The sequence below is a fragment of the Leucopleurus acutus genome (genome assembly GCF_964270905.1).
Source record: "Leucopleurus acutus genome assembly, chromosome: 3".
Classification (NCBI taxonomy): domain Eukaryota; kingdom Metazoa; phylum Chordata; class Mammalia; order Artiodactyla; family Delphinidae; genus Leucopleurus; species Leucopleurus acutus.
Genome location: NC_139145.1, coordinates 142,199,119 through 142,221,970, shown reverse-complemented (window position 1 = coordinate 142,221,970; position 22,852 = coordinate 142,199,119). Strand labels below are relative to the sequence as shown.

Below are 22,852 nucleotides of genomic sequence, written 5' to 3'. Positions count from 1 at the left end.
TACTTGAATTTTGTCATAGAGGTGTGGCTTTGGAAAAGTAGAGGGACATTGTGCTTTTAGAAAGAAGCACACTTAACTTCCTGAATAACTGAAACGTGCCTGTTTGGATATGCGCATTGAAATGGGTTGTTAAAAATTTCCAGGTTGCTTTAAAAAATGAAATTGTGGAAAATACAAGTGAAATTTTGGTAACTCGACTTAGCACAAGCACCTCCTTGGTGCCCCACTTGTCAGTGCCTGGTGGCTAGAACTGGCTATTCTGGACTAAAAAATTATGTGACAGTATGTTATTAACCATGTGTGGTCTATTTCAACATTCTGTGAGAGCTTGCTTTATTTTAACCATCTTTTTGTTGGTTCAATTTTGTAAAAAAATTCAAAAAAGCACTGAATCTTGCTGAGATAACTGGTATTTTGACTTGAAACAGACTATCTGCCCAACAAATGTTTAGTCAGATCTTTTAGTGACAAGATAAATAAAGCATTAAACTCCACTTAAGGGCTTGGATTGATTTTCAAGTTTGTGGGATGTTATTTTATCTATTTGAAGATTAAGAGAGGTTGCAGTAGCATTTTCTCCTTAACCTGAGATATCCTTATTCTGCTCAGATCTATAATCAAAGATGTTGGGTTGAACCACACAAAGTTGACAATCTTGTAAGTCAAAAATGGTTGAATATCAGCAGTTTCATATGTTCAACCCTGATACTGTGAATAGCCTGAAATGTTTCCACTTTGGCTCAGACTATTAGAGATAAAATAACAGCTGTTTACCTACAGATAAGGGTTTTACAAGTGTTCTCTAGCATGTTTGAAACATTTATAAACAAATTCTGTGAAGCAAACCTTAATTTTGAGGCTGGTATATATTTATAAATAATAGATTTGCTTCAGAGCAAGCTGGGGGACTTATTGAAAAAAAGCCAGACTCACACGCCCAATCCCAGACATGCTGAATCAATAAATTAAAAGAAGGGTCTGGGGAGGTGTCTTTTTACCTCCTGGTAATTCTGACACTAACTTGTCTTAAGAATATAATTTGGTAAGTGTGAGGGGAACAATATGACCCAGAGTCCATTCAAAAGTGAACTAACAGGGGCTTCCCTGGTGGCGCAGTGGTTGAGAATCTGCCTGCCAATGCAGGGGACACGGGTTCGAGCCCTGGTCTGGGAAGATCCCACATGCCACGGAGCAACTGGGCCCGTGAGCCACAATTACTGAGCCTGCGCGTCTGGAGCCTGTGCTCCGCAACAAGAGAGGCCGCAATAGTGAGAGGCCCGCGCACCGCGATGAAGAGTGGCCCCCGCTTGCCACAACTAGAGAAAGCCCTTGCACAGAAACGAAGACCCAACACAGCCATAAATAAAAAAATTAAAAAAAAAAAAAAAAAAAAAAAAAGTGAACTAACAATCTGTGTTATAAAAGGAATTTATTTTATTCTTTTTCAACATGCTCATATCACCAGAGCTATACTCTTTCCAGAGTTTGGTGAAATGATGAATAAAGGAATGAATGAATAAGCAAGTAGCTTGAGATATAATGTGGTAGATGTGATAGTGGGAAAAAATTAGACAATTGATTTTAATTCCCAACTCTGGCATTTACTCGTAGTAAGATCATGGGAGTGACTTGACTTCTTGGACTTTAGTGTAGTGCCTGACACATGGTAGGTATTTGATGAATTCTGTTGAATTAAAAATAAATATATGGACTTCAATTTACTCATCTGCAAAATGGTGTTAAAAACATCTACTACTGAGGGGGAGGAGTCAAGATGGCAGAATAGGAGGATGCTAAATTCATCTCTCCTCACAAGTACATCAAGAGGGAGGGGATATATGTATACATATAGTTGATTCACTTTATTGTACAGCAGAAACTAACACAACATTGTAAAGCAACTATATCCCAATTAAAAAAAAAATAGAATACATCTACAAATGGAAGAATTCTCACAGAGCACCTGCTGAACATTAGCGGAAGACTTCGGACACCTAAAAGGACAAGAAAAATCCCCTCATGACTGGGTAAGACAAAAGAAAAGAGGAATCAAAAAAAGGACCAGTACCCCTGGTAGGAAGCCAAAGGTGAGGAGAGGTTCCTGCACTCAGTAAAACCCCCTCATGGTGGGGAAATCAGCTGGGACAGAAAGGGACCTTCAGAGGATCAAAGGGGAATGCAGCAGACCATCTGTGGAAGGCAGGACAAAGTAAGAGCTGTGCGCATGGTCTACGACACAGCTCTGCACATCCCAGCCTGAGTCGTGTGTCTCCTGGTGCAGAGGGGGGCTGGGTGCTGGAAAGTGGGGTTTGGAGCATGGACCCAGGGAGGGGACAGCTGTTGGCTGTGAAAGGGACAGGAGTAAGGAGATCCACAACCGGAAGAATTTGCAGAAGCCTGAGACACCATGGAAGCAAGACGTCATTGTTGAGTGGCACACAAGGGGTGGGGCCACCATTGTAACCTCCTTCCCCACCCAACTGTTTTGGCCTCCATGGGCACTGGGAGGAGCACCCATCTGAGCAGGCTCACCTGCCCCTCAATCTAAGGCCTCCTCTCCCTGCATAGGCTCCAGGTTCCTGAGCATTGCCCATGCCAAAGCCTCGGGAATCAGCCCTGGGTGCTCCTGCCTGAGATGGGAATCTGCCAGTGCTGGCAGGGGCTGAGTGCTAAAGTGTGGGGTTAAGAGAGAATATCTGGGGAAAGGACCACTGTTGGCTGCACGGATACAACAGGGGACAGGAGTGAGGGGCTCTGAGGCCAGGAATGCCCCTAGAGGAATTGTGGTCTGCCTAGGAAACAAAGTGCCATCTTTGAGTGGTGTTCAAGGGGCAGGGCCGCCACTGCCCCCACATGCCAGCCCCTGCCTCTGCGGCACTGGGAATGACTCCCACCAGAGTGAGTGCATCCCAGTCTGTTGCAACTGCCTGTTGGTCTCTGCTGGCACAGACACTTCACACACACCCCAGTTGTGGCTGCCATACCCCTCCCTGGCCTGATAGAATAAGTGTGCTCCAATCAAGTGTGGCTTTTGCTCCCTCTTGCCTTGGCAGGGAACAGATGCTGGAGGGGGCACACATGCAGAGGTGGGGCCAAAGCCAAAGCTGACCCTCAGTGGTGGTGTGACTAAGGAGGAGGAAATCTCTCCACGCAGCTGTACAAGCCATGGATTAAACCCACATTATCAGCTTGGTAAATCCCGCATCTGTGGAATACCTGAATAGACAATGAGTGTTCCCACAACAGAGACCTGTCTAGCTTTAAAAGCAGTGGACTTTGGGGGCAAGTACACATGGAAGCCGGGCCAGGTTGGAGTCTGAGCTGTCCCTACAGAGCCCACAGAGGGTTGAGACCTACATAGAGGTATTGGAGGGCCTCCTGGGGAGGTGGATTTGGGCTGTGGCTCACTGTGGGAGCAAGGACACTGACAGCAGAGTCCCCAGGAAAATATTCTTATCACTATTCTTTTTTGTTTGTTCATTTTGTTCAGTTTTTGTTGTTTTTATTTTTTATATTTTATTTTTTAATATTTAAAATTTTTTTTCTATTTTTACTTTACTTTTTTGTTGGTTTGTGTTTATTTTTCTGTTTTTGTTCTTTTTTGGTCATTTTGTGTGTTTTATAGTTTCTTTGCCTTTTATCTAGTTTGCTTTCTTTTTTTGTTTAGTTTTTTATTTTTGTTAAATTAGTCTTTGATGGTTTTCATTTTTGAGCTCTTTTGTTTGTTCTCCTGTTTTTTTGTCTTTGTCTTTTTTTATTTGCTTGTTTTTATTGTTTGTTTTGGGTTTTGTCTGTTTTCTTTTATCCTTTTTTTGTGTTGTTTGTTTTTGTCATTTGTATTGGGTTTTGTTTATCTGTTTGTTTTCTTTTCCCTTTTTTTCCTTTTTTCTCTGGACACACTGTGCAGCTTGTGGGCTCTTGGTTTCCTGCCAGGGATCAGGCCTAGGCATCCAGGGTGGGAGTGCCAAGTCCAGGATGCTGGACCACCAGAGAATTCCTAGTACCAGGAAATATTAATCGGTGTGTGCTTTCCTGGAGATAACCGTCTTGACACCAAGACCCAGCTCCGCCAAACTGCATGCAGGCTCCAGTGCTGGACACCTCACACCAAACAACCAGCAAGACAGGAACACAACCCCACCTATCAGTGGACAGGCTGCCAAAAGTTGTACTAAGCTCACAGAAACACCAAAACGCACCAACTGATGTGGTCCAGTCTATCAGAAGGAAAAGACTAAGCTCCACTCACCAAAGCACAGGCACCAGTCCCTCCCACCAGGAAGCCTACACAAGCACCTGGACCAACTTCATCCACCAGGGAGCAGACAACAGAAGCAAGAGGAACTACAACACTGTAGCCTGCTGAAAGGAGACCACAAACACAGTACGTTAGACAAAACAAAATGACAGTGAAATATGTTGCAGACAAAGGAGCAAGTTAAAAACCCACAAGACCAAATAAATGAAGAGGAAATAGGCAATCTACCTAAAAAAGAATTCAGAGTAATGATAGTAAATATGATCCAAGATCTTGGAAATAGAATGGAGGCATGGATTGAGAAGATACAAGAAATGTTTAACAAGGACCTAGAAGAACTAAAGAACAATCGGTGATGAAGAACACAATAACAGAAATGAAAAATACATTAGAGTAATCAGTAGCAGAATAACTGAGGCAGATGGGTAAGTGAGCTGGAAGACAGAATGGTGAAATTCACTGCTGCAGAGCAGAATAAAGAAAAAAGAATGAAAAGAAATGAGGAGAGTCTCAGAGATCTCTGGGACAACATTAAATGCACCAACATTTGAATTATAGGGGTTCCAGAAGAAGAGAAAGATAAGGGTCTGAGAAAATATTTGAAGACATTATAGTTGAAAACTTCCGTAACATGGGAGAGGAAATAGTCACCCAAGTCCAGGAAGTGAAGAAAGTCCCATACAGGATAAACCCAAGGAGAAAAATGCCTAGACACATATTAATCAAATTAACAAAAATTAAGTACAAAGAAAAAATATTAAGAGCAGCAAGGGAAAAGCAACAAATAACATACAAGAGAATCTCCAGAAGGTTATCAGCAGATTCTTCAGCAGAAACTCTGCAAGCCAGAAGTGAATGGCAGGATATATTTAAAGTGATGAAAAGGAAAAACTTACAATCAAGATTACCTAGCAAGGATCTCATTCAGATTTGACAGAGAAATCAAAAGCTTTACAGACAAGCAAAAGCTATGAGAATTCAGCACCACCAAACCAGCTTTACAATAAATGTTAAAGGAACTTCTCTAGGTGGAAAACACAAGAGAAGAAAAAGACCCACAAAAACAAACCCAAAACAATTAAGAAAATGGTAATAGGAACAAACATATTGATAATTACCTTAAATGTAAATGAATTAAGTTCTCGAACCAAAAGACATACACTGGCTGAATGGATATAAAAACAAGACCCATATATATGCTGTCTACAAGAGACCCACTTCAGACCTAGGGACACATACAGACTGAAAGTGAGGGGATGGAAAAAGATATTCCATGCAAATGGAAATCAAAAGAAAGCTGGAGTAGCCATACTCATATTAGATAAAATGGACATTAAAGAATGTTACAAGAGACAAGGAAGGATACTACATAATGATCAAGGGATCAATACAAGAAGAAGGTATAACAATTGTAAATATTTATGCACCTAACTTAGGAGCACCTCAATACATAAGGCAAATGTTAACAGCCATAAAAGGGGAAATTGACAGTAACACTATTATAGTAGGGGACTTTAACACCCCACTTTCAACAATGGACAGATCATCCAGACAGAAAATTAATAAGGAAACACAAGCTTTAAATGACACATTAGCCCAGATGGACTTAATTTAAATTTACAGGACATTCCATCCAAAAACAAAAGTATACACTTTCTTCTCAAGTGAACATGGAACATTCTCTGGGATACATCATATCATGGGTCACAAATGAAGCCTCAATAAATGTAAGAAAATTGCAATCATAGCAAACATCTTTTCCAACCACAACACTATGAAATTAAAATAAATTACAGAAAAAAACTGTAAAAAACAAACACATGGAGGCTAAACAATACGTTACTAATTAACGAAAAGATCACTGAAGAAATCAAAGAGCAAATCAAAAAATACCTAGAGACAAATGACAATGAAAACACGATGATCCAAAACCTATGGGATGCAGCAAGAGAAGTTCTAAGAGGGAAGTTTATAGCAATACAATCCTACCTCAAGGAACAAGAAATATCTCAAATAAACAACATAACCTTACACCTAAAGCAGCTAAGGAAAGAAGAAGAACAACAACAACAACAAAAACCCCTAAAGTTAGTATAAGGAAAGAAATCATAAAGATCAGAGCAGAAATAAATGAAATAGAAATGAAGAAAACAATAGCAAAGATCAATAAAACTAAAAGCTGCTTCATTGAGAAGACAAACAAAATTGAGTCTTTAGCCAGACACATCAAGAAAAAAAGGGAGAGGACTCAAATCCGTAAAATTAGGAATGAAAAAGGAGAAGTTACAACTGACACTGCAGAAATACAAAGGATCATAAAAAAACTACTACAAGCAACTATATGCCAATAAAATGGATGACCTGGAAAAATTGGACAAATTCTTAGAAAAGTACAGCATTCCAAGACTGAACCAGGAAGAAATAGAAAAGATGAATAGACCAATCACAAGTAATGAAATTGAAACTGTGGTTAAATCTTCCAACAAATAAAAGTCCAGGACCAGATGGCTTCACAGGCAAATTCTATGAAACTTTTAGAGAAGAGCTAACACCTATCCTTCTCAAACTCTTCCAAAAAATCACAGAGGGAGGAACACTCCTAAGCTCATTCTATAAGGCTGCCATCACCCTGATACCAAAACCAGGCAAAGATATCACAAAAAGGAAAATTACAGGCCAATATCACTGATGAACATAGACACAAAAATCCTCAACAAAATACTAGCAAACAGAATCCAACAACACATTAAAAGGATCATACACCATGATCAAGTGGGGTTTATCCCAGGGATGCAACGATTCTTCAATATATGCAAATCAATCAATGTGATACACCATATTAACAAATTGAAGGATAAAAACCATATGATCATCACAATAAATGCAGAAAAAGCTTTTGACAAAATTCAACTCCCATTTATGATAAAAACTCTCCAGAAAGTGAGCAGAGGGAAACTACCTCAACATAATAAAGGCCATATACAACAAACCCACAGCAAACATCATTCTCAATGGTGAAAAACTGAAACCATTTCCACTAAGATCAGAAACAAACAAGGGTGTCCACTCTTACCACTATTATTCAACATAGTTTTGGAAGTTTTAGCCACAGCAATCAGAGAAGAAAAAGAAATAAAAGGAATCCAAATTGGAAAAGAAGAAGTAAAACTGTCACCGTTTGCAGATGACATGATACTATACATAGAGAATGCTAAAGATGCCACCAGAAAACTACTAGAGCTAATCAATGAATTTAGTAAAGTTGCAGGATACAAAATTAATACACAGTAATCCCTTGCATTCCTATACACTAACAATGAAAGATCAGAAAAAGAAATTAAGGAAACACTCCCATTTACCACTGCAACAAAAAGAATAAAATACCTAGGAATAAACCTACCTAAGGAGGCAAAAGACCTGTATGCAGAAAACTATAAGACACTGATGAAAGAAATTAAAGATGACACAAACAGATGGAGAGATATACCATGTTCTTGGATTGGAAGAATCAATACTGTGAAAATGACTATACTACCCAAAGCAATCTACAGATTCAGTGCAATCCCTATCAAATTACCAATGGCATTTTTCACAGAAGTAGAACAAAAAATTTTACTATTTGTTTGGAAACACAAAAAACCCTGAATAGCCAAAACAATCTTGAGAAAGAAAAATGGAGCTGGAGGAATAAGACTCCCTGATTTCAGACTATACTAAAAAGCTACTGTAATCAAGACAGTATGGCACTGGCACAAAAACAGAAATATATATCCGTGGAACCCACCACCTATGGTCACCCAATCTATGAAAAACGAGGCAAGACTATACAAGGAAGAAAAGACAGTCTCTTCAATAAGAGGTGCTGGGAAAACTGGACAGTTACATGTAAAAAATGCAACACCATACACAAAAATAAACTCAAAATGGATTAAAGACCTAAATGTAAGGCCAGACACTGTAAAACTCTTAGAGGAAAAATAGATCACTTTTTGACATAAATCACAGTAAGATCTTTTGTGACCCACCTCCTAGAGTAATGAAAATAAAAAACAAACATAAACTAATGAGACCTAATGAAAGTTAAAATCTTTTGCACAGCAAAGGAAACCATAAGCAAGATGAAAAGACACCCCTCAGAATGGGAGACAATATTTGCAAATGAAGCAACTGACAAGGGATTAATCTCCAATGTATAGAAAAAGCTCATGTACCTCAATATCAAAAAAAACAAACAATCCAATCAAAAAATGGGCAGAAGACCTAAATAGACATTTCTCCAAAGAAGACATACAGATGGCCAAGAGATACATGATAAGTTGCTCAGCATCACTAATCATTAGAGAAATGAAAATCAAAACTACAATGAGGTATCACCTCATGCCAGTCAGGATGGCCATCATCAAAAATACGTACAAACAGCAAATGTTGGAGAGGGTGTGGAGAAAAGGGAGCTCTCTTACACTGTTGGTGGGAATGTAAATTGATATAGCCACTGTGGAGAACAGTATGGTTCCTTAAACAACTAAACATAGAACTACCATATGATACAGCAATCCCACTGCTGGGCATATACCCAGAGAAAACCATAATTTAAAAAGACACATGCACCCCAATGTTCATTGCAGCACTATTTACAATAGCCAGGTCATGGAAGCAACCTGAATGTCCATCAACAGAGCAATGGATAAAGAAGATATGGTACGTATATACAATGGAATATTACTCAGCCATAAAATATTACATCCAGCCATGTGGATGGACCCAGACACTGTCATACAGAATGAAGTAAGTCAGAAAGAGAAAACAAATATGGTATATTAATGCATATTTGTGGAATCTAGAAAAATGGTAATGATGATCTTATTTGCAAAGCAGTAATAGAGACATAGATGTAGAGAACAAAAGTATGGATACCAAGGGGGAAACGGGGGGTGAAATGAATTGGCAGATTGGAATTGACATATATACACTACTATGCATAAAATAGATAACTAATGGGAACCTACTGTATAGCATAGGAAACTCTATTTGGTGCTCTGTGTGACCTAAATGGGAAGGAGATCCAAAAAAGAGGGGATATATGTATACGTATGACTGATTCACTTTGCTGTACAGCAGAAACTGACACAGCAGCGTAAACCAACTATACTCCAGTTCAAAAAAAAAAAAAAAATGAAAGGAAGGCAAGCAGAAATCTTGGGGGAAAGCTTGTAGATGGAACAGCTTGTGCAAAGGTCCTGGGGTAAGAGTGTGGCCAGCCTGTGTTTGAGGAACAGTGAGGAGGCATTATGAGCTGAATTGAATGAGGACAGGGGAGAATAATGGGGGATGAAGGCAGAAAAATAATGAGGGGTCTTGTAGGTCAGTGGACAGACTTAAGCTTTTAATCTTCGAGGGTTTGAGCAGCGGAATGGTATGATTTATAGCCAGTATCCAGTCAGCATCACTCTGGCTGCTCTGTTGAAAATAGACTGAAAGACAGTTAAAGAGGAAGGAAGAAGACCCCTTGGATATCTATTGGTATTATCCAGGCCATAGTGTCTTGAGCCATGGATGGTAGCTGTGGAGGTGATAGAACATGGTCTGAATTTGGATGTATTTTTAAGGCAGAGCCAGTAGGATTTGCTGATCGATTGTATATACGGATGTGAAGAAAAGAAAGGAATCAATCATGTCCTCAAGGTCTTTACTCACAGCCACTTGCACAGTTAGAATTGCCTTTCCCAAGATGGAGAAGACTGGGAAAAGGACAAGTTACAGCAGGAAGAAAAGTCAAGAGCCCAGTTTTGGACATGCTGTCTTTGAGTTGCTTATTAAAATCCAAGTTGAAATGTTGAAGAAGCAGTTGGAATAGAGTTCAACTGACAGTGCTGGAAACATAAATATTGGCTTCATCAACATATAGGTAGTATTTGAAGCTGTGAGTCTGGTTGGTATCTCCAAGGGCCTGAGACTGCTAGAGAGAAGAGGCCAGGAACTCCAAGGCCTGAGACAGCTAGAGAGAAGAGGCCAGGAACTAAGTCCTGCATTCCTCCACTTGGAGGTTGAACCTCTGCTATGGATGTGGTACATTTGGATTTCAGCAAAACAGTGATCAGTCTCCCATTCAAAGAACACTGGTATCAAGTTGACTTCACCAGTGACACAACTGGACTCTACAGTACATCAAAAAATTATTATCCAGAAACATGGATGGACCTAGAAATTATCATAGTAAGTGAAGTATGTCAGACAGAAGTAAGTCAGAAAAAGCCAAATATCATATGATATTGCTTATATGTGGAATCTAAAAAAAACAACAGTACAAATGAACTTATTTACAAAACAGAAACAGATTCACAGACTTCAAAAACAAACTTATGGTTGCCAAAGGGGAAAGGTAGGGGGAGGGATAAATTAGGAGTTTGTGATTAAGAGATACACACTACTATATATAAAATAGACAAACCAACAAGGTCCTACCATACAGCACAAGGAACTATAGTCAATATGTTGTAGTAACCTATAATGGAAAAGAATCCAAAAAAGAATATATACATGTGTATATGTACGTATGTGTGTATATATATATATATATATATATATATATATATATATATATATATATATATATATATAACTGAATCACTTTGCTGTACACCAGAAACTAACACAATATTGTAAATCAACTATACTTCAATTATAAAAATAAAGCAAAAAAAATTCACTATTACCTTTTAGGGTTCTTTTGAAGATAAATGAAATGCTTGGAAAGATTATCTGTGTAGTGCTATAAGGTCTTATATTTACATAAATGTATGGATTAATAAATAAAAAATATGAGGGGCACTACGGTAAAAACAGGAGGAGCCATAAAATGGTTCCCTCCAGTGTTGGTGCCATTGGTTCTGGTGTTGGTACCTCTGTCTATTCTTTTCACCTCTCCCCTCAGGTTCTATGATTCAGGGCTCAGTCTCCCCATTCATCTCTTTCAAAAGAACAAATCCTACTTAGAGTGGTGGTTGTAATGAGGAACAGATACCATTTTAAAAGACACTTGTAAATGTCTCAAAATGTCTAATAGAAAATGTCTATCCCCTAAATCACTTAAGAGTTGGAATACATATCTAGGAGATGTTATAAGCAAATAATAAAAGAAACAGGAACAGATGAGGAAAAATTAATGGATGAAGATGCATTTTTATATATTGAAAGAGTTCCATTAGTTTCTGGCAAGATTAGTGGAAAAAGTCCAATACTTAGAGTACAAAAATATTGTAAATTTCCAGAGAGAAAACAAAAGAAAGATCAACTTACATGTAATTTTTCCTATGTAACAATAGAAATTAGAAGATAGTGGAATAACATCCACCAACTATCAAGAAAAGAAGACAATGTTCCAAGATTCCTTCATCCAGCCATGATGTTCTTTATTGCTCAGTGAAAAGGTAGGCATTTGTAGATACATAAGGATTTAGGGTATATACTTTGCATGTATCCTACCTGAAGAAAATACTAAAAATATGGCTATTGAATGAGAACAGGATCTCAAGAAAGGGAAGATGAAAGAAGAGGAAACAGTAATGAGTATATGGGATGGATATATACATATATATATATATATATATATATATATATATACACATGCATATACACACATATATAAAATATAATGCAAATATAAAATACAGATTATGAACTTGGAATTTATAAGTGTTATGTGAGGAATTGTTCATTGGGAAGACAAGAACCAGAATAAATTACAAATGAACATATATAATATATAAATGAATACAAAACAATCCCTAGGAATCCTAGGAATAACTTGAAATACAAAGATTTTGAACTACCTCAATAAAACTGAGGTTTTGGAGCCCTGTTATTATAGTGTTGGGAAAAAGACAAGCAAATATGTTTTCAAGGAGATCTTTGGAATGGGACGTGGGGAATAGGTAAATAAAACATCCTTTGGGAGGCTACAGATATTACTTCAAGGGATAAAAGAAAAACATATGTTTAATTATGCTTGTTAACTAGAGAAAGGTAACTACCAGCAGAATTTAAAAGTTTAGTAGAACTTCCAAAATAACCAAAAGGACAAAAAGGAGTAAACAGAAATGTGACCAGACAACACAAAAGTAAAGAAATAGGAACCCAGCAATAAAGTTGAGTACAAAAAATTAAAGATGGAAGAAATATGATCAAATATTTCAGGGAATATACTAAATATAAGTTGGCTGAATTTCTCTAGCAAAGACCCTAGACTGTCAGATCACACTTAAAAAGGAACATTTTGTGGCATGTGATTTATAAGAAATACACCTAAAATAATGAGAAAAATGTTAAAGAGAACATAACCATAAACACAGCCAAATGCATGCCAAAAAGAAGCATTATTATACATATTATCTCTATAACTTTTGAAGTGGGATATAACCACAAAAAAGTAAGTCTATTTAAATCTGTGTTAGAAATCCTATTCATTTGATATTAAAAACTCTCTCCTCCTTGAATGATTGCTGGAATTGGTGTTAATTTTCAGGAAAGAATAAAAAGATCAGGAACCATTTCTTTACCTTTTTGTAGGAGGCTTGAATGGCTTGTTTGAAGGCAGAATTATGGGTGCTGCTTCGCTTTCTCTTTGAGGAATAAAAAATTGGTACATGAAAATAGCTCCTCTCTTCGCCCATAGCTAAACCTTGTTGATCTTTATTATCATCAAGAGAAATTAAATCCTCATAGAAATCTGTTTCCAGATCATCTTCTTCAGTTTGTACCTGGAGAAAAATCCATATGAAGTAAGACATAATTTAGGAAATATTGGAGTTACTTGTGAACACTTAATGCAATGATCATTCATTCATTTATGCATTCAGTAAATGGTTTGTTGAAGACCCATCTTGCTAGAGAACGAGGTATAGTGTTAGTCCCTGTCTTCAGGGAGTCAAAGTTTAGTGAGGAAGAAAGATAATCACAGACACTTAATTCAATGTGGGTAGTGTTGTGTTGCCAAGGGGAGTGTCACAAATAACTATAAAACTCAGAGAGGCAATACCAGGGAAACCTCTGTCAAGGAAATGACTCCATAACTGAGATTTAGTGAGGTGACAGGAATAGAGAGTTATTTTTAATCTGCCTGTGAATTTGATGCCATTTGCAAGCTAATGGAAGGTATCTTTCAGAAAAGTGAGGCCTAGAAAAGGGGAGGGCAGATCCTGTCCTACCCTGCTCTGGCTCCATCACCAACCCTTTAGTCTCATTCATATGTTGGGCATTAGCACTCCACTGGCCAAGTCTGCAAGACAGAGGACAAATAATCAAATAATCCATTGGTTCTGCCTGGTGGGTGGTTATCGGTTTTCACCTGACTGGGTCTGGGAAGAAGAAAAAAAAAAGCCAGTGGGACTTGATTTATGAGTGGAGCAGGTATTTGCCAAGTCCAAGGTAAATCGTTGTTATGATTATGCTGGTAAGAGGAGACCAATGGACAAATTTTTTAAAGTTGCAAAGTAAATTGATTGAAGAGTACTTCTTTATGTTAAAAATGCTTGTCTGTACATCTGAAACTAACACAACATTATAAATCAACTATATTCTAATTAAAAAAATGCTTGTCTGGTGTGCAATGGAAAAATCCCTTGTTTTAAAATATTCAATATTAAAATGCACTGTGAGGCAAACCACATGTCACAATGAAATAGCTTGCACAATTAGTCAAGGGAAGAAATAACCCAGCTGTAAGAGAATCTTGCTCAGCAGTAAAATACAGTCAAAAGTTCAGTGTTCCTTTGAGACATTGCAGGGCCTGCTAGTTAGCATTTAAAATGTCCACAAATGAGGCTCATCTGTTAACCATATTTAAATGTAGTTGCTGACATCTCTTTACCATTTGCCTAAAATAATTCAGACTACAAATATTTTATTTTATAAATTAACTCTCACACAAGAAAAGATGTGTCACCTAAAGAAAACAATATTTGCACGTAAGGTAGGGGCATTGGGTATCCTGGGCAGAAGCTCAGAGAAAATCTGACCACCTATATTGGCTTGGTGGGAAGGCAGTTTTATAGATGAGCAGTGCTGGAAAATTAGATTGAACTGGGAAACTGGGGCCTGGCCTTGTATGCCCTGCTAAAGCATTTGAATTGACGTCTAAATGCAAGATTTTGCATCTGATAAGTTCTTTAAAAATATTATTTGAGTGACTGAAAAGTTGAGAATGTTGTCATCACATTTGTTTTGCAAAGATCATGTTAACTACAGATAACTAAAGTAGAGGCAAGGAGAGCAGTTTAAAAAACTGTTGCAATCAGCCAAGTGATTCAGGAGAATGGCCAGGTATAGGGGAATGGTGGTTGGGTAGAGAGAAAGTGGTGGATTTGACAGATATTTAGGAGGTAAGTCAACAGAAGTTTTTGACCAAGTAAATGTGTATGTGTGTGTGTGTGTGTGTGTGTGTGAGAGAGAGAGAGAATGAGTGAATGAATGGGAATGCTGTTTCATGAATGGGAATATGGAAAGCCAAGACAACATTTGAAAGGAGGAAGATGAGCTCTTTTCGTGAGGTGTAAGGAGCAGCTGGTGGGCTCTGATTAGCTCCATCTTCCTAGCTTCTCCCAGGAAGAGATGTTACGCAAACTCTGGGGAAAAGGTTTAATCCTCATTTTACATCTTATTCTTAGCCCTCCTGACTACCTGTGGATCTTGTGGGCTGATGACCTCCTGGGGCTCGATATGTGTTGACACTTTCACTTTTGTGTTTGAAGAAAGGAGCTGGGTTTGTAGGGAGGGGCAGAAGAGAGTTAAGAGAGACTTGGGGAATGGAGGGGACATGGTGACACCTACTTTCTGTGGTGTGAGGGTTAGAGACAGAACCTGAAGTTGTGAATTTCACAAGGGATTTAGGGAGGCTTTGGGGGCATTGCAGATCTATGAAGGCTTGAGGCTTTGAGATATAGCAAGAGACCTTGTCTAGGTAGGTCAGTATATTGGTAAGAATCAAAAGTCTAGTGGTAACTGCACTCTGTAGTTTGCTGGTGACAGCAAGTGCTTTAGCGTACACCCAGTAGCGAGCAGCAGCTCCAAAGAAACGAGAGGAGGATTCCTGAGACACTGATACAACTCTGGGGACTGGTGCAGGGATCTTATGGTATTTAGCTCTGCATTTAGCGTTTGGAAGATCCCTGAGGGGCAGAATTCTTCCTATGGTCTTCCATTCTGACTTCCTGTCCAATTGTCTTCCTTTCAGGAGCCCCCTCTAATCTTTGTGTGCCAGCCAGCCCATGATTTCATCTGTCTCAATAAGCTCCGATACTGTAGAAGAAAGGAAGTCAGATGCCTGCTGAATTTCTCTTCCTCTACTGTTTTCAATAAGGAATAGCTTAGATTTGCACAGCTGCCTGTTAATGGTATGAACAAAGTAATAAAGAGATCAGTGGAAAGTAAACCAATAGCTGTGACCTTGGGTCTGTTCTTTTCCAAATCTTTGTTTGAAGAAATATCACCATGACCTTCCTCAGCAATTGAATATTATCTAAAATTCAATGACGTATAGTTAGAGATCAGCTCAGGCAGCATCTTAAGGTTGGACAAGTTTCAGAACTACACGGATAATGAGATGAATCTACTTTCTTCTGAATGAGGATTTTTCAGGCTGTATTTCCTGATATAACTTGCCATACACGCTTGGGTTACTAAATTATATGGGTGGATCCAACATTCTGCTGGTAAATGTTTAACAACCAATTCTCTGAGAGGGAAAAAAAAATCTGTGATTTACTACAGCATTTGCCTTTTCTTGTGCCATAAATATTCCTACTATAGCTGATTTCAAGCTACCTATATGATACCCCTGAATTCAAACTTGGGAAGAGATGCACAGTAGCAAATTATTAGTACTTTTTTGGTGGGACAACTAATGGTTTATAATGTTTAGCAAGGACTGACAGTTGGCTTTGATGGTTAAGTGTTTTGTCCTGCAAATTATTATATAGTATTTTTAAGATACAATAGATGTAATTAACCTCAAGGGCATAGAATCATATAAGTGTAAAGTGTTATCTAAGCCCGTGTTTGCTCTCTTTTGCTGAGCTTAATTAACATTTGTCACTTGTAAAACTGTATAAAAGGGATGCTTGCAGAGAATATAGGCAGTATGTTTCTTTGGAAATTATTGTATTTTGAAAGTAAGCTTATGGATTGATTGTTTAGGAGTTAAAAAGCATCCTCCAACATAATGATATTATATGTAAATGTCTGGGTTTTAGCTCTGTCTACAAAGCCTACTCAATACATCGTAAGAATAGAATACATCTTCCATCATTGACAGACTTTTTGATGTTATTTTTTCTTTGGAAAAAGGTCTCTTTTGAGTTCCTATTCAGCATACCAGCAAGACCTTTTCTACCTCCCTTGGTAGTGGTGGACCCTCTGGGGTTAGCATCTTCTGGATCTGTGGGGAGATAGTGAGTATTCTCTTTACCTGGTCAGAGTCACGTGTTACTCTTGTCGCATCTACCTCCAGGCAGGGATGGGACTTCTCAGGGTAAGTCTCCCCAAAGGTGTTTGAATTTGGCAGTTGGACCCCAAGGACATTTCCCCACACCCATTAACATATATTAGATGGTTTTTAAATTGAGTTTGTCAAATGCCTGTATTTATATGAATATAAAATGTTTTTAAAAATTTTTTAGAAGAGATTGAATGAATTTTGCTGAACACATACTATCTGTAAAGTGGTCTCAGAAATCATTAGATTTTCTGAAATTCTCTCTAGTATGTCAAATTTGTATGCATGGATGTAGCCATTAAAGTCATGTCTTTCCTGTTTCTCTTATAAATTAAAAGAAACAAATTGTTTAGTTCAGCAAGTATGGAGTACTTATCATGTGTAAGGCCCTGGGCTAGATTCTGAGAATATATAGTATGCTGCTTGTTACCTCTCAGGAAAACAAACAGAAAACCAAACCAACTAATAAAATGGGGTGGAAGGTAAGCAGAAGTACCCCCATTATACTTAAATTCATCTTAATTTTTTTTTTGGAAGCCGGGTCCTCTTTTATGTCTAAATTTTGTGGTTATCCGAGAGAACTAACTATGGTAGAAGAAAATTCTGAATAAACCAAGTCATTTATCTGAGTGGGGACATGTTACAGCTATTTGTTCACAGGAGAAAGCATGAACTCTGGAATTTGGAAAAGTTGTGCTTAAATCTCTAATCCACTACTTACTAGCTGTTTAACTTTGGACAAATTAGTTTCCTTATTTTCCATCTGTAAATTGATGATAATAACACTGACCTTACTGGGTTGTGGAAGGATTAAATACCAACACATAAAAGGTGATGAAAAAGGTTCATTACCTTTTTATTCTGTCCCTTCCTTCATGACTCATTTTTCATTGGAAATTTAGCTTATAATCACCATTGGCACTTGGAGTGCCCCATGATAAGCTGTCGTACCTCGAAGTTGACGTTTTCCAGATTGGCAGGGAAACGGTATGGATTACTTGCTCTACTGCTTTTGACAGTTTTACATATTCCTCCAGTGAAAGAGTTATCGAGGACTTCTCCTCTGGCTTCTCCTGCCAGAAAATGAAACCTATAAACAAAGTAATTTTTAAGAATTCAATAGATGTAGAGCAATCTTTAAAATTTACTGTATATGAAAGAAATTATTCTCTTAGATGTTTTTGACTCATGACAAATGGCTTGAAGGAAAGCCCATTTTTTTGTAGTTTATGGTGAGGTATCCAAAAAGGGCTGGAAGCCAAACTCAGCCCCTCTGGCTCTGTTAGGTTCTCCCTATTCCATTTATTTAATTGTTCTAGGCTTTCATCATGACATAAAATTTGAGTTTATAATTATTTCATGAGTTACAGAACCAGTACAAACTTTGGAAGTAGATTATGAAATAAATTATTACATAATGCCAATCTGGGTTCACTTCCTTCAGTATGATACAGTAAAAGAATTCTTATAGAGAGCTAATAATGAAATAGTAATAGCAATATTTTAATAGAATTGTAATCATATTAGTTTGTTTTTATTAATAACTATAATGATATTTAAAATTTGTTTAACAAATGCTTACATAATATTTACTATAAGTCTAGTACTGTTTGATCTGTATTTAATATTATTATATTTACTTAATATTTATGATAACCATGTGATTGTGATATAGATATAATTATTATACCTATTTTACAAATGAGGAAATTGAAGCATAGAGAGATTAATTAGCTTAGTACAAATCAAGTATTTAAGAAATTGTTTTGTGGTAGATGAAAACTTTTTCAGAATGCTAATTGTTTTCCAAGTTCTTATAGATATTAATATGTATTCTGTGAAAAAAAAAGTTTTGTGCCAAAAATTTGATAATGCTGGATTACATAAGATGAGATAATAGAAAATATATATACTGGTCTCTGCCCCCCATTTCCTGGACCAGAGCTCTCAAAACCCTTGCAATTTCCTGAATGATGAGAACACTAACAGCATCTTTTCTTCTAGTATTTGTTCTTTGATCCCAGTTTTTGACACAGAGCTCCTAAATCCCTTGGAATTTCTTGTGTGACAGCAGTGTCTTTTGTTCCAATGAGGTGACTCTTGGTGGGCTCCTGGATGGGGGCTGGTCACCAGAAAGATCATGCCATGATTCAAGGCTTGGAAATTTTTGCCCTACCCTCCATTCTCCAAAGAGGGGAAAGAGCCTAGAAATAGGAGTAATGATCTATCACACGTATGTGATGAAGCCGCCATAAAAATACCCAAAGTATGGGGTTCAGAGAGCTTCTGGCTTGGTGAGCATATGGAGGTGTGGGGGAGTGGTACCTAACCAGGGCATGGAAGCTCCTTCCCCTTCCCACATCCTTGCCCTACCCATCTCTCCCAGTAGGATGTTCATCTGTATCCTTTATCATATCCTTTTATAGTAAACTGGTAAATATAAGTAAGTTATTTTACTGATTTCTGTGAGCAGCTTTTGCAAATTAATCAAACCCAAGGATGAGTTCTTGGAAATCTTCAATGTGTCAGAGGCACAGGTGAGAACCTGAACTTGCAATTGGCATCTGACATTGCAGGGGGCAGGGGCAGTTTTCCAGGACTGAGCCCCTAACCTATGGGATCTGACACTATCTCCAAGTAGATTGGGTCAAAATTCAGTTAAACTGTAGGGCTCCTGGCTGATGACACAGAGAATTGCTTGGTTGGGGGAAACCTACCCCACATCTGGCATCAGAAGTGTTGTGAGTGCGGCAGTCGTGTGAGAATAAATGAGGTACACAGCAGGAGGACCCATATGTGAATCAGATCTCAGTAAAGCTGTTTTTTAAAAAAAGAGTGATGCCTGTGGGTTCTGTAACTTGTATCTCTTAGTCAAATTCTCACCCTTATTGAATTTGTACCAATGAGTATTTGAGAGAGGAAGTAAGAGGAGCTGGTCTGGAAAGAACTTTCCAAAGTACTTAAATTTGAATGACAAACACACGTATTTAAGACTCTTTCATTTTCTGAGTTAAGAGGGATCAATGAGGAAAAAAGAATTGTTTACCTTTGCCTTATACCATGTACTATAAATTTGTCACAAACAAGAAAGGGCTTGAGAAGAATGGTTCCCAGGTCATGAGGAATCTATGAAGGTAGCAGCTGCTGGCAGAGAGCCTGAAGGTAGGATTTCTGTGGAGGTGACTCTGTCAGAGTGCGTCTGAGGAAACTTTTAGGAGTGAAGCCAACTATGCAGCCATTTTGAGCTCTATTCTTTCTCCTCCCCTCTGTGGCATTTAAGTTGACTTTAAATATTTTGGTGTTTCAAATACATTGTGGCTTTTAATATTTTAGGTTTCTAAAGTGCTTTATCTAATTTGGCTTTAATGTTATATTTTGTAACTTTTTGAATTTAATTAAAATTTTCATATATACAGATACATAAATATGCATGTGTGTTCATGTATTATACGTGTGTGTGTGTGTGTGTCTGTGTGTGTATGTGTACGCGTTTGTACTTTGGATGAGCCTGAGAAAAAGCAAACAGCATACTACTATCGCCTGATTCTTGCTTCAGATTTCAGACCTTGTGACTGATGTTGACAAAGTAGCAATGTTGGTATGTCTTATTAAATTCCTTCTTGGAGAGATGCCATTTAAGAAGAGGGATAGCTACCCCGGAAACTTCTTATTTTGGGTAGAAATGTGTTGGAGGGAGGCAGAAATTCTAAGGCCAGCAGGTTAGAGAGATTCCAGTAAGCAGCTCTCAAAACTCTCAATCCCTGGGGAGGCGAGGAGAGGACTGGCTGTCCCTGAGTCAGTAGGTTTTGCTCATTTCTGAGAACTCTTGGGACAACAGCTCTGGTTGGCAGGGGCCCACACAGTCCTTCTGCCAAAGTACACAGAGCATGTGGTCCTCCCCAGCTGTAACTCGAGAGTCTCGACCAACTGAACAAGAGGTGAGTTTGTAATGTCATCCCTAATCAATCAGAACATTAGAAAATGTGATGATCATTGGGAGTTTCTGGCTGAGTTTTTCTTCCAAAGAAAGGAAAAAAGGAAACCATTTCTGTACCCTGATAAGACACTGTTGAAACATTCTCGATGAAATCAACTCTAATTAGGAGTTCTTAGGAAAGAACCTCAAATCAGTTTGTAGTCATCCAACATACAGATGAGGGAACTACAGCCCAGAGATATTCAATTACTTGGTCATGATCTAGTGAATTAATACAGAAGTAGGTCTAGAACACGGCTCCCCTTATTTCCAGACTAATGGCTGTTCCACTGTACTGCTGTCCTTGAGTTTGTTTCAATAGCTTCTAGTTTTTATTCTAATCCAATGAGGTTGTATTTGCAATTTCTGTTGTTTGTCTTTGGTGCCTCAAGGTTTCATTTTATGCAAGTCTGGCCATACAAGTAAAGACCAAAAAAAAACCCCACTACAAAGCAATAAAAGTTTGTAGAAAACTATTTGTTTTCTGGGCAAAAATTGAAAGAAGAATTCTTTACCATGAGAAAAGGAGAGTACAAGAGATTACTGGGTTTTCTTATGCTTCCAACTAAGGCTTAGCTCTTGTTTTCAATTTTTCTTGTATTTCCTCAAGTTTTCTCAGACACTGTCTCAGTCTAATGAATTTAGAATCCCTTGCCAAACCTCCAATGTCCTCATGACCTAAAAGAGGAACATTAGAATTTCTGAGCATTATTTAAAGATCAGGAGGAGGGTTGTGTGGCCCACCGAGGTTTCTTCCATTACGTTCTCATCTCTAAGGTGGATATTGTCCCAAATCAGAATGAAATGGTAGAAATAACCCAGGTCTTGGAGTCTGGGTTTGAATCCTGTTCCTTCATTTACTAGTTGTTAAACTTGGACAGGTTAGTTAATCTCTCTGAGGCTCCTTTTCCTGGTTTGTAAGTTGGGCAAGTAGAACCAGATGGTAATGCAGGTCTGACCTTCTGCCTTTAAACTGTACTGACCTACCCATACATCACATAGTCCATGTAAGAGGAAGTTTTGGACGCCCTCGCCATGTTCACATCTCCTCTTACTCCCCTACTTTTTCACATCATTGTTTTTTGATCACCCTATTTTTTCTGTGTTTGCCTGACTCCTTTCCTTCTGGCTCTGTCTCCACTGTTGGCTCAGGGCTTGCCTCTCATGCTTGAAGAATGGTTTTGCTTCTTTAGTGTTTTCACTTTCAGTACACTCACAGGCGTACTTTTTGATACCCTTTTTCTCCATTGTCAGTAGGTGTTTTTGGCTGAGGTTTTCTTCCAGGGAATGGAGAAGAGGAAACGATTTCTGCACATTGATAAGAAGATTCTGTTGAAGCACTCTCATTGAAATCAACTCTAATTAGGAAATTTTGGGACCTAACCTCAAATCAGTTTGTAGTCTTCCAACATACAGATGTGGAGACTGCACATTTCTGAGTGGGTCCTCACCCTTTCAAGATATAGTCCCGGGAATCTACCCTGGTACCTCCCAGCTTGGCTGGCCTCCCACCAGTTTCCCCCGATCCCCTCCAGAGCTCTCAGAAGGCTATATAAGAATTAAAACAAACTATGTTTATGAAGTACTCACAGCATTGTCCGCTACGAACTAAATATGAAAATGCTAAATTCTTTTATTCCTTAGGAATGAGGATTATGGCCTGCGTGAGCTGCTTGAGCGTGGTAGCCTAGTGTCCGGGACAGGGCTGGTGAGAGGAGTAAGACATTCATGAGGAATGTAGACAATGGTGGGTCTCATTGCTTCATTGTTGCTTCCAACTCATTAGTTCTGAGATGGTCCTACTTCCCAAATGATAAAAAGATGATACATACCCAGTGCCCATCAGCTGTACACTAGGGATGGGATTATACTGCCGTGAGCATACTGATTTTTTTCTCCCACAATTCCTTTCATCTGAATTGTCTCCACAATCATTTTCTCCATTGCATTCCAACTTGCTCGCAATGCAGCGACCTAGTCAAGAAACAGCAACATTGACAACAAATGATCATTTAAGAAAGTATTTGCTGATTTGAAACATGAGTACTTTAAATTTCAAGGGAAGGTTGAAGGCAAGTTTTCATTATTTTTGATAAAAAATTAGGAAATATGGAAATGGAATGACAAACTG

At 38.2% G+C, this 22,852-nt stretch overlaps 1 protein-coding gene across 3 annotated transcripts in view; it reads right to left on the bottom strand.

Annotated features, from left to right (window-relative positions):
• C6 (complement C6) overlaps nucleotides 1–22,852 on the bottom strand; it is an 85,090-nt gene that overhangs the window by 48,121 nt on the left and 14,117 nt on the right. For all 3 annotated transcript variants that reach the window (XM_082837237.1, XM_082837236.1, XM_082837238.1), the window contains 3 exons: nucleotides 22,554–22,695; nucleotides 17,697–17,835; nucleotides 12,814–13,014 (listed from right to left, as the gene is read on the bottom strand). In XM_082837237.1, coding sequence (XP_082693363.1) covers nucleotides 12,814–13,014; nucleotides 17,697–17,835; nucleotides 22,554–22,695 — 482 coding nt within the window. The remainder of the gene's footprint in view (nucleotides 1–12,813; nucleotides 13,015–17,696; nucleotides 17,836–22,553; nucleotides 22,696–22,852) is intronic.